This window comes from Annulohypoxylon maeteangense, assembly GCF_022496945.1.
Source record: "Annulohypoxylon maeteangense strain CBS 123835 unplaced genomic scaffold GGS22scaffold_9, whole genome shotgun sequence".
NCBI classification, from domain to species: Eukaryota; Fungi; Ascomycota; class Sordariomycetes; order Xylariales; family Hypoxylaceae; genus Annulohypoxylon; species Annulohypoxylon maeteangense.
The window spans coordinates 17605-29375 of NW_025953256.1; the positions used below are offsets into that span (position 1 = coordinate 17605).

General features: G+C 45.8%; 5 protein-coding genes and 2 non-coding genes across 7 annotated transcripts; 5 read left to right on the forward strand and 2 right to left on the reverse strand.

Moving 5' to 3' along the window:
• Positions 1 to 418: 418 nt before the first annotated feature.
• Positions 419 to 2197, reverse strand: GGS22DRAFT_163675 (LuxS/MPP-like metallohydrolase). Its single transcript, XM_047961407.1, has 4 exons — positions 1815 to 2197; positions 1558 to 1732; positions 667 to 1505; positions 419 to 614 (listed from the first exon to the last, which is right to left on the reverse strand). Exons 1-4 carry the CDS (start codon positions 2082 to 2084, stop codon positions 519 to 521), a joined length of 1380 nt encoding a protein of 459 aa, XP_047818334.1. The 5' UTR covers positions 2085 to 2197; the 3' UTR covers positions 419 to 518.
• A 253-nt stretch (positions 2198 to 2450) lies between these two features.
• Positions 2451 to 5246, forward strand: GGS22DRAFT_163676 (RNA polymerase III subunit RPC82-domain-containing protein). Its single transcript, XM_047961408.1, has 4 exons — positions 2451 to 2699; positions 2832 to 2894; positions 2983 to 3789; positions 3846 to 5246. Exons 1-4 carry the CDS (start codon positions 2691 to 2693, stop codon positions 4986 to 4988), a joined length of 2022 nt encoding a protein of 673 aa, XP_047818335.1. The 5' UTR covers positions 2451 to 2690; the 3' UTR covers positions 4989 to 5246.
• A 310-nt stretch (positions 5247 to 5556) lies between these two features.
• Positions 5557 to 7488, forward strand: GGS22DRAFT_163677 (mitochondrial carrier). Its single transcript, XM_047961409.1, has 8 exons — positions 5557 to 5837; positions 5892 to 5929; positions 5983 to 6024; positions 6082 to 6195; positions 6258 to 6391; positions 6448 to 6625; positions 6674 to 6928; positions 6978 to 7488. The coding sequence occupies exons 1-8, from the start codon at positions 5777 to 5779 to the stop codon at positions 7059 to 7061; spliced, it is 906 nt and encodes a 301-aa protein (XP_047818336.1). The 5' UTR covers positions 5557 to 5776; the 3' UTR covers positions 7062 to 7488.
• A 379-nt stretch (positions 7489 to 7867) lies between these two features.
• Positions 7868 to 7951, forward strand: GGS22DRAFT_t69. Its single transcript has one exon. It is a non-coding gene; the product is annotated as a tRNA-Arg (tRNA).
• A 226-nt stretch (positions 7952 to 8177) lies between these two features.
• On the forward strand, positions 8178 to 9602 carry GGS22DRAFT_163679 (uncharacterized protein). The gene has a single exon (XM_047961410.1). The coding sequence runs from the start codon at positions 8288 to 8290 to the stop codon at positions 9476 to 9478; it is 1191 nt and encodes a 396-aa protein (XP_047818337.1). The 5' UTR covers positions 8178 to 8287; the 3' UTR covers positions 9479 to 9602.
• A 437-nt stretch (positions 9603 to 10039) lies between these two features.
• Positions 10040 to 10839, forward strand: GGS22DRAFT_163680 (uncharacterized protein). Its single transcript, XM_047961411.1, has one exon. The coding sequence runs from the start codon at positions 10308 to 10310 to the stop codon at positions 10716 to 10718; it is 411 nt and encodes a 136-aa protein (XP_047818338.1). The 5' UTR covers positions 10040 to 10307; the 3' UTR covers positions 10719 to 10839.
• GGS22DRAFT_t77 lies at positions 10772 to 10855 on the reverse strand. The gene has a single exon. It is a non-coding gene; the product is annotated as a tRNA-Arg (tRNA).
• Between the last annotated feature and the right edge of the window lie 916 nt (positions 10856 to 11771).

Consider the following 11771-nt stretch of genomic DNA (forward strand, 5'->3'; position numbering starts at 1 on the left):
AATGTAGCTGCGGCAGTAGAATGGAATTGAGAATGCACTGACCCGCTAACGCTAGTGAACGCTGCCGACAGTGGCCTAAATGTGCACGTGATCCATTTTTTCCCTCGGAAGCCCCCTTAAAAAGATTGTACCGAAGTATGTATGTAGGATGGATATTAGATAAGTAATTCACTACCTAGTACAATCCTTCTAGCTACATGTAGTCGCGGGTATCTTACATCTTCACAAGACTTTAAGGGTTCAAGATCATCAAGGGCATTATGAAATTTCAGTATATACTAGGTACCTATTCATAAATACTTGGGGTTTAGAGATAGTCGCAGCATACGTCAGTTACAGGACACGCTGCGTCGTAGATTTGGTAGGCAACACGATACGTACATATGTACCTAGATTAGGTAGGTACCTACGATGGAAATTTAAAGAAAATTCTAGGGGGTTTATTATATGCACAGGTAGCTTGACTCTACAGCAGTGGGTTGATCTGTTGGTACACTTTTGTTTCCCAATTTCCCCGTCTATACCTTCAGTCCAAGCTCCTCCGCAAATGGCAATGCGTTAAGATCACCAACTGCAGCCACTGAAGCCTTACCATCAATAAGAGACTTGGCGGTCTGTATTTATCATTAGCGATGAAATCATGGAAAAGGGAGGGTCTACACATACAGCCTTGATCTTGTCTGCCGTGACACCATTGATCGACTGGACGGTTTCGGCAATCTGGAAAGGCTTGCCAGTGTGGATGATGCCCGAACCGGCAGATAGGAGAGTCGAAACGCCCGATTGGCTACCCTCTAAAGCGTCGAACTTCGCTTTGGCAATTGCCTTGGTCAGGTCTTCCTTGCTAGTAGTTCCTTCAGCGATGCCCTTAAGGGCCTTGACGGCCTCGGCACCGGCTTTGTGGACCGACTCGGCAGCTCCGGTGATCTGAATGGCCAGTAAACCAGCGTCGGAGTAGGCGAGGTTGGTTCCAGAAGCGACCACTCCATTTGAAGCCGCAGCCTTGGACAGAAGAGTGAAACCGGGCGACCACTTTACGTTAGGTTGACCACCTAGCAATGCTGCCAAAACCGCAATTTCGGGTTTGAAAGCATTGAAGCTGGAACCAGGGAACGCGATGACCAGCGAGTTTCCACCTGTGTGACTTATGCGCGTCTCTCCACCATAGTATTCTGTAGGTTTTGTGTAGAATTCGATATTCTTGGGTTTTGACGCAGGTACATTCTTGAAGAACTGTTCTGTCCACTTGTGTAGAGCGGTAGTAGTAGCACCGTCTCCGATCAGCGCGATATTCGGCTTAGTGTAGGCGGCGCTCGCGTACGCAGCGATAGTATGTTCGTTCAAATTTTTCAGAGGGGTTGAACTGGTCGGATATAGGGAAGCACCAAGGCCACGGTGAAAGGCGACTGAGTGGACCGAGTCGAGAGCAAGAGCGGAAACATCGTTAGCGAGCTTAGCCTGCTTTACTTTCAAGACCCTTTCCACCTCCTCATGGTATTCGAATGCTACGGAACAAGTAAGTACGTTATGGAAGGCCAATGGCTTGAGATAGCTCACTGGTGTACTTGGTTTCACTGATAACTTCTGCCAGCAGTTCAGTGAAGTAGGGGATGTCTTCTCGCAAAAAGCTCGCCTCAATAACTAATGCTTCTCGAGTGTGATATGCAAGTAATCGGCCTCCTAGAAGTTCGGCTTCTCGGACGAGGCGTAGGGCCGATCGCTTTTCGGTATTCTGAGGCGATCACAACTAATTAGCTCATGATAATGATAAAAAAACTCCCAATAATGTACGGATATCTGCTCGGCTTACTTACCTTGAAGGCGAACTCCTCCAAACCAATAGTCAGACCAGGAACTGGCTGGTACCTAGTACCTGCCTTGGCGACAATAGCAAGTTTTGTTGTCGGGCCATGGGAGTCTCTGGTAGCGACCTTGACACCAGCAACTTCGGTGGTATCATATGTCAGTGCGGATGGGGCAGAGGATGCGGCGGCAGCGTAGGCTCGACGTTGAGCAAGCTGTGAACAGCCTTGCCTACGTGCAGCTAGCTGGGCACCTCTAGAGAGAGCCGATCTGGAGAACATTTTAAAGGCGGTGCCGTCGACAATAGGCGTTTTGAGGTCTGCGACAACAACTTTTTGGTTCCGCAGATCCTTGAAAGCTTCCGACTTCCAAGCAAAAAGATGCTCAATTTCCGGTAAATTCTCGGTTATGTCCCACGGATGAGTTACTGTGGTACGTTACTGAGGCTTAACGGGGCTAGAATTTGGTCAGCCACTTGTAAACATTTATGATTGGCTAGTGAAAATTTTGGGGCGGGTAGGCGGGGCAGGGAACAATTGGAGGGACATCTAACATTGAAAGCTTCGACCATTAAGTTCATTCCCCGCTATCCTAAAAAAGTAGCTGCGCTGAAATTTATTTTTACTATTACTATTCGCGCTTGCGCTGCATAATATTCCCGTCACCAACCTTGAACAATAAAAGTCACAACTCTTCTCGCGCTATCTCCACGTCTACTGGAGAAATTTTCCTATTTTTTTACTCGGCTTTTCAATGAAGCTGCGGTAGTAATTGTAGTGCTCTAGAGATAGTGAGAGGATCTCTAGAAGCCAATCCCTTCGACAAATCCCAAGTCCTATTATCTATCTACTTTTTCACATCAAGGCTGAGTCCGAGTTCTATCAGCCATGTTAGTCGTGAGTTAATCTCCTGTCTTCCTGCCGTCATCTATTTTCTTTTCTCAATCATGCGCTTAACGCTTTGCTCCTTTATTTACTTACCTAGTATTCCCCTTACATAAAATAAAATACTGACCATTTCAATGCTAGACAAAGAATGTTGCAGAACTTTGTGTTCTGCTAATCAGCGAGCTGTATGGCCAGCTCCCATCGGTATGGATTTCCCCAATGCAAATGGATATCCTCTAAGATCTCCACCTATACCAAGCAAGTTTGGTACTAACAAGTTTGATTCTCGTAGCGCATATTCGCCGACCTTCTCGCACGAGGCAGATCGACTGTCGCACAATTGGCGCAACACACATTCATAAACCAACGACAAGTGCGCCATGGTGTTGCTGTGCTCATACAGTTGAATCTCATATTTCATCTTACCGACCAAGACACTGGTATCACTCATTACGAAGCAAATCATCATGCTGCATATAACCTCGTCCGAATGGGAAAGATATTGGATATGGTACGCACCAAATACGGACACCATGCGCATTACTTAGTACACGAGGTCCTTATACAAGGCCATGCGAAAATCTCGGACCTCATCGAAGCATTTAAGAATAAACAAGACGCCCGCAATGGAGCTGTCAATGGAACATTGCAAAATGGTCATAATCACGTCAATGGTAATGGCAATAGCAACAGTAACGGCAACGGAATCGCCAACGGTTCAGAAGACGTAAAGTCAGGAGATAGTAGCGAGGACACAGACGACCTAGTCTATGGCACACTCGCGCAGCTAATCGCCACTGGCATCCTTGAGCCGGTTATGCCGACGATGTACCAGTCCCCGCAGGATCTTAGGAGTTCAGTCGAGCAAGCTTATCTAGCGGATTTCCCTACCGGCATCCGAGGATCCAAGCAAACTGCCGAATTTGAAAAGAGTGTAAGAGAAAGGCTAAAAGATATCCAGAAAAAGAACACATATCTGAAGAGAAGGCTCGAAGATGAGATCGCGCTCGGCCCCACTACAAAGCGCCGGAAGTTAACAAACGGTGGCATGTCAAATTCAAATGTCGGCGACGGAGCTAGAAATATCGTTGCACAACAAGTAAGATTTCGCTATACACATATCTGGTGATAACGCCTACTAACAATTTCATCTAGTTTGACACTGCTCTCCGAGTGAATTATGATAAATGCACTGTCGAACTTCGCAATCTAAAGCTTGAACGATATGTAGATGACTTGGTTGGTGATACCACGGCAAAGGTGTACGCAACACTGCTTGCTGTACTGGGTAAAAAGGTCTCTCGCTGTCAAATTGATCGATCGTTAGAGATTGAAGATGACAATGATGTCACCGCAGAGCCCCGCGTCACCACTCAAGAGGTTTTCGAGCAATTAAATCCTTCTATTGATTTATCCACCGGGATTGGGAAACTGCATGGCGAGGGAACCATTGATATCAAATATGCGGAAAAGATTCGACGATATCCTCCACAGCTCAAGGGCTCGACTCTCAAAGAGACGCTAGAGGAAGATGAAGAAATCATAGGGTCGGACGACGAAGACTATGACCATAGCGGAGAGGCAGCGGACCACTTCGGACTCCACGGACAAAACGGTACAAATGGTGTAGAGGTGCAAGAAGATGATGGAGTCCCAGTCGGTTCACGACGGCTGCATGAGATGCGCCAACATCTTCTCATACTGGCCGAGAGCTCACAGGGGTTTGTACGTCACTGTGGCGAGAACGAGTTCGGCGAGTGGACAGTCGATTTTGAGCCGCTCATACAACATCTGAAATTCCTCGAGCTCGACACAATTATTGAGAACCGCTTCGGTCGTCAAGGTCTGCGCCTCACCCGGATTCTTAGGGAGAAGGGCAAGATCGACGACAAGACATTGCCTGGTTTAGCTCTTATGAAGAAGCCAGACGTGCATGTCAAGATGGCAGAGATGGAGATGGCAGGATTTCTCGACGTGCAAGAGGTACCTCGGGACAACAACCGAGCAGCTGCTCGGACGATCTTCTTCTGGTTCTTCGACCTCGACAGGACATTGCAGCGAATATTGGACAATACCTATAAGTCCATGGTACGCTGCTTCCAACGACTAGAAGTTGAGCGTCAAAAAAAGAAGAGCGTCCTCGAGATGGCTGAACGTAAAGATGTACAAGGGATAGAGGAGGATAGGCTCAGGGGCGACGTGTATAACGACTACATCCGGTTACTCGACATCGAGAAGAAGCTCCTCGGCCAAGTGGCGAAACTCGACGATATCGTATCTGTCCTTAGGGACTTCTAATTTTCATTCTCCCATATGATACCAGGGTTGGAAGGAAAAGTTGCATTTGCATTGGCGGCGTTAGTTCATGGAGGTCTGGCCTAACGGCTTAAAAGTGTGTTTGTATTAAAGGTTCGATTAGCCATCGATTCTAAAATTGTGGCGTGTAGGATCGCGTCACGGATTATATGTCCTGATACCTAGTAGTAGGTGACAAATGTACTTATAGTTGGCCGAAATAAGAAGCTTTCTAATACTACAGGTATGACTAGGGGCCTACATACATGTATAGTTCTATTGATAGGCAGTAACTTCGTTAGAACTATGACAATGATCGGAATCTTACGTAGATACCTAGTAATAACCTTCGCGAGTTGATACTTTATGGATCTATGGATATTCTTAATATTAACGCCCAGTTCCATGATGGCTTCCTACCCCCTCTTACCTGGGTGCTTAGAGGGGTAGGTGCGGAACCTTATCGCCAACATGATAAGCCCGAATCATCCCTAGAACCCCTGAAGCTTCCCCAAGCTCCCCGCTATTTTATCTAGTGCGGTGCTAGAATTGGTCGCAAATATCTCGATTTTTTTTTTTTATAAATCTTCGGCGCGATTGATATTTTATTCCAACTATTGTGCGCTTCTCTCCGCCGAGTCCGCAGTCCTTGATATCCTCGCAGCTCGCCCTTCAGGCTTAGGAAAATAATTCTAGCCTTTCAATCTGTCAAATATAGGTGGTCATATACCATAGTTCCTAAGAATATAAGAATATTCTGCGGAATTGTCTTACAATTATAGTAATTCGCAATGGCACCTATGGTCACTGGCAAAGAGCGCGAGTCGAATCTCGCTCGACTCCTCGGTTCCGGTATGTTAGACAATATTCCTAATATCATAACAATAGCTAATTGAATCAACATAGGTTCCGCCGGTATTGCCGAGCTAGCTGTCTTTCATCCCGTGCGTGCTTATATATCTCGAATCATTGCGTCGCAAGACTAACGGACCTCAAGGTCGACACCATCGCGAAGCGATTAATGAGCAACCAGACGAAGGTACAAACCATCGAAATATAACATTTAAAATACCACATAATATTGACTATGATGTAGATCCGGAGTGCTAGTGAGCTAAACAAGGTTGTCTTTAAGGAGAAGGCAGCAGCACCGTTTGGTCGCAAATTCTTCTCCCTCTTCCCAGGTTTAGGTTATGCCGCAGGATACAAGGTCAGAAGCGCGCCCGCATCCTATCGCGAGTAGAGGGATAACTAGCTAACTATCTGGATCAGGTCTCTCAAAGAATATACAAGTATGGCGGCCAACCGATTGCTCGAGATTACCTTGCGGCGCACTACGGCAAGGACTTCGAAAGCGCATTCGGAAAGAAGACCGGAAAGGCAATTATGCATTCGACTGCTGGAAGGTAAGCTTCGAAGTAACGAATTGCTGAAGTATGGTGGATTCATTAATATGTTTTAGTTTGATCGGTATCGGTGAGATTGTCCTGCTTCCTTTGGACGTGCTGAAGATCAAGCGCCAAACAAACCCGGACGCATTCCGAGGACGTGGTATTTTCAAGATTATCTCCGATGAGGGCTTTGGATTATACAGAGGTTGGGGATGGACAGCGGCTCGAAATGCCCCTGGATCATTTGCGGTACGGCCAACTACATAAAAATTCTCATGCTTAACTAACGTCCCGTAGCTCTTCGGTGGCTCAGCCTTCACTAAGGAATACTTCTTCAAGCTCAGCGACTACAACAAGGCGTCGTGGTTCCAGAACTTCGTCGCTTCTATTGCCGGTGCCTCGGCTTCTTTAGTCGTTTCCGCGCCCCTAGATGTTATCAAGACTCGTATTCAGAACCGGAATTTCGAGAATCCCGAGAGTGGTTTCCGAATCTTGTCTAACATGGCCAAGAATGAAGGATTCTCTAGTTTCTTCAAGGGATTGGTGCCCAAGGTAAACACCTCGCATTATTTTACGGATACACGGTGCTAATTATTCATAGCTTCTCATGACTGGGCCGAAGCTTGTGTTCTCATTCTGGCTTGCCCAGACTCTTATCCCGGCGTTTGACACGATGCTTAAGTAGAGTGCCGAATAATAAGGGAGCGAGTAGATGGGATTTAGTTGGAATGTGTAATGATAGATCCAGGCGCCAATGGTCCGCTACATGTATATATGACGGAGCCGGCGTTTTTCGGTCGTGGACAACTAGCGATTCGACCGGTTTTGACTTATTAGATGGCCACAGAGACTTCAAGAGGATAGATGAGGAGTTTCTATCTTCAGGACGAAATAAATAAATAAAACTCGACTCTAAATAACACCATCTAGGAACGACATGTTGTGTAAGATGTTATACTTGTAGCTATGGTCCTATGGATATTGTACCAGGTTAGACACGGAGTTGATATGTCTACCTAGTATAGTATTTCTTCTTCTTTTTCTTTGAAGTCCTGCCATAACTTATATATATGTACCAACACTGGCTAGTATATTCAAGTTGAATTATTCTTGAGTTTCAAATGACCAATACCTAAGTTGGGTAATTTCCCCCCCTTTTGATGGATCGCATACAGCCAAAACTTTTAGGGCGTAACATCAAATTTTTAAAATGTTTAAGTTTTCCCATCGTCAGGCAATATTTCTATTCACTTTTCCTACCTACTCTGTCACTATAATATGAAAACTTTTTCGGTTGAAGGTGAAGAATTCTTATTAATCTCATCCTGATTAATTCCTAAATTACTATGTAAGTCATGAATTAATACTTTCCTTCCTCCTGAGTCGCTTTTGGTCACACTTTGAGATAAGATCCGGCGATTATCCGATTCGAACACAATTAGCGCAATGAATTTGCAATATAGAGTTTGGTAAAGTCAGTTCAATCATCAAGGTCCGTTGGCCCAATGGTAAGGCGTCTGACTACGACTACCAACAGTTATCAGGAGATTCTGGGTTCGACCCCCAGGCGGACCTTCTCTTTTGCATATTTTTGCTACAATCAGTCCCGTCATTTTAGGCGGGACTTGGTTATATTTTATCAAGTATACCTACATAGTATTGAGCTACCCCTATTTCCTTTTGGCTTACAACTTATAATGCTATTTATTTGAGGAATACGATGTATGAGTCTAATGATATAAGCATCGCTTGGTTCAATACAAAGCTCCTTCAAGTCGAAAGGGTTATTAGTATGTTTCTATGACCATGAATATGTATGCAGGGCATTTATAACTAGTTTCTTTATAATTAAGGCCTTGTAGCCCCAAACAACGTTTGCCCGTGCGGTTGACTCATTCTTCATTGTCAAAAATGGAAGAACTGTGCATTCACACCGCAATCCATAGCCGATATCAGGTCTTCGACGCCTCGGGCCAACATCCTTTTAGTATTGTCTTTGGTCTTTGTCGCCGCCAGCCAAACGATATAGATACACGACCTATAATCTTGCATACTGCGAACTCATTCCTGGACGTGCCCTACGCGATTGCCCACGGGCTCCTTACACTTCATGAGCATCATGGAGAAGACGGGCAGGAGGTACGGGTTGATTTAGTAGGCCGTCTGAGACTATCCGAGAGCGAGTTTGGAACATACCTTACCGTTCCTTCGCCAGTTGACCGAGCAGTACACTGGCGGGAAGCGATGGCTATCTATCAGTATCCGATAGAGCCTGATAGCGAGCTAGCCTCAGTGCTACGACCGGGCAGGAAGTACACCATTCGGCTGGCTGGCAAAGATCTAGGCGTGAAGTGGTGGGCTTACGGCGACAATGATCAACTCCCGAGCAACGAAGCGTTCACTACAAGGGCCTTAGAGACCGCTAAATTGGTCAACAGTAAGCCGTCAGCGGGCAAAGCGAGTTTTGCGGTGTTGCCGGCATTACCGCGCCCGCCGAAGGTGGAGACGCACATGCGATTGTGCCGGAGCGAGGAGACTGTCGACGACTCAGATGGCGTGGGTGCTCTGGCGATATCGGTTTTGAACACCGGGGACCAATCAGTCACCATCCAGACACGCGGCCAGCAGCGCTTTTTAATGCCGTGGGGTCCTTTCCAACCTGAAGAAATCGAAGCTTCCCAACCTCGAATCATTGACGCAACATCACCGGCACCTAACTCTGGCCTCCTGGTAGTTGATGCTGCTACAGGCGATGTAGTACGTCATGCTATGAAGCCCGGACCGTGCGACGGCTTAACCGACTCGAACGTCGACCACCGCCCGAAGCTGGGATCATTGGTTACTTTGATCGCGGGCGAGCCGCTTGTCAGGCGCGTAGATATTAGCGGGTTACTTAATGGGATTCTAGACGGAAAGTATCGCATCCAGATGCTGCCTCGGGGGGTATGGTGGTGCGTCGGTAGCTACACGGAGATTAGAAACGAGGGAGATGGAGATGATCGAGTACCGCGGCGATTGTATCAAACCAAAATTCCACCTTTGATGTTAGAAACGGAAGATACCGTGGAAGTACGGATTGAAAACGGGAGGATTAAAAATTAATTTAAGTGCCAGGTTTATTACCGTGTAAAAATAGAGTACATAGTTACTGCTGGTGCTTTTGTCAGTCGGCGTAGACGTGGACTTGACGGCGGCGGGGCTCGGCGACGGGGACAGACATAGTGGTGAAACCTGTCTCGGAATAAGCCGTGACGGTGACGCAGCTAGCTATAGAGCACGTTATCGACACTGATCAATCCATTCCTCGACTTCTAATCCCGACAAACATATAATAACAGACTACAGTATGAAACCCTCCCTCGAAACTCTCCCTATAGAGCTGGTCGGTCACATAGTGACGTTCATTGAACTTTGAGATGTTATCTCACTTCGACTTACAAGCCGCATTGTTGAGAACAAAGTTTCCCAGCAACATCTTGCTAAGTATTTCAACAATAAGCATGTCAAGCTAGCTTCGAGGGCCTTGGAGAACATGGTACATATAACTAGTCAAGGTCGTCTAGGCTGTTTACTACAACATTGTACTATTACCGGCGTCGCGGGAAGTGACACGAGCGGAACACGAAATGACGAGTACATACGTCTTCTAACCATGGCTTTCAGCAATCTGAAGCAGCGTTCACCCAAAGGTAGACTTGCTTTGCTGTGTCTCCGTGTGAGTGTGCGCAACCGCAACTACACTTCTGAGTCAGGCAGTCCTTCATTACGAAAAACTATCTGGGCTACGGCTCTGCGAACCTTCAATATCGCTATGGCAGCATTACACGCGTCCTAACTGCCTATAGACGAACATCTAGACATTTATGGTGGAGTTTCAAGGTGCAGTCTTACGTACGATGCTCTTTTACCCCTTACCCAGCAGTTCACGTCAATGCCTATATTCAGCTCGCTGAAGAAACTGACGTTGAGCTTGTTGTCGCCTTTCATGGATTCCGAAGAGAGCACATCAGATTCAGCGATTAGCATACCACGACAATCCAGCCAGACTGCGTATGGCAAACTAGCTCTACGAGGTCTCTTAGACATGTCAAGTATTATGCCGAAACTGGAAAGCCTGGACGTACACTGGTACAATATTATCGCTCACGACACCTTTGTTACGCCATTGAATCCCGCAGTTGAGCTCGACCATTCGACTTTTGTATGTCTCAATACATGCAGATTACGTGGTGTCTATATCTCTGAAAGCGACCTGCTTAAACACTTTTTTTCTGCTTATATTGCCAATCTGGAACGCATAATGAAATCAGTTAATAGATCAGTGTTCGACTCGCCCATTTGACAGAAATAAGAAAAAGAATCGCTGCGATTAATCGCATAAATTGGCAAAAGAGAAGGTCCGCCTGGGGGTCGAACCCAGAATCTCCTGATAACTGCTGGTAGTCGTAGTCAGACGCCTTACCATTGGGCCAACGGACCGATGTTGAAAGCGATAACTATATTTGCATATAATCTTTGCCGCTATCTGTCGTCGTGGGGTTTTAGCGTGTGTCTTAGGCACCTAGGTACATTAGGTACCTAGTAAGTATCTCAACTTACTATGCAGTATTATACCTAAGTCAAACCGCGTGAGTGTCGCCCCCCCTTAAGAATCGCCCCTTGCAAGAAGTGGATACAGGCTTACCCATTTTAGGTATAACGCGGTACATCGAAAGAAATCAGGTTCAATTGCCATTTTAAGACTGGATTGTTTACTTTCGCCAATGAAACGTGCGTACTAGTCTCAATTAAGTTTAGGCTCGAATTTTTGAAGCTATCAACGCTTTTAAGTAATTAATCTAAGCTTTTTTGAAGAATTTTAATGCGTAAAAAAATAATATTTTTCGGAAAGATGTCACGTGATGCACGATACTAGTATTACCTTTTTCGTTTTAATCGATTCAACTAAAATAAAAGGAAACGTTTTGATTGGGTCAATTGATTTAAAGTTCAACCTAATTGGTCTTAGTGTTCCATTTGATTGGTTCCTGGTGGACTTGGCGGAATTTGTGGCTGTTGATTCGTTCTTTAAAAGAGGGCTAAAGCGTTCCAATTAGAAACAGCCTCGCACGGCTTTTATACGCGATTCAAGCGTTAATTGGGTGTATTTAAAGTTACGGAGCATGTAGCAGGAATAAAGGCTTTTGATTGGCTGTAAAGAACTTAGAAAGAGGTACAACGGAAAAAAAGTGGCTCGCAAAAAATACGAGCCTTTTATTGGCTAATTTTGGGGCGCCATTACAAGGGGCGATTCTTAAGGGGGGGCGACACTCACGCGGTTTGACTTACTGTGATTCAGTTTCGGATAATAAGAACAACATTCTGTTGAGTTACCCTAAGTATAAATCATGCCTTC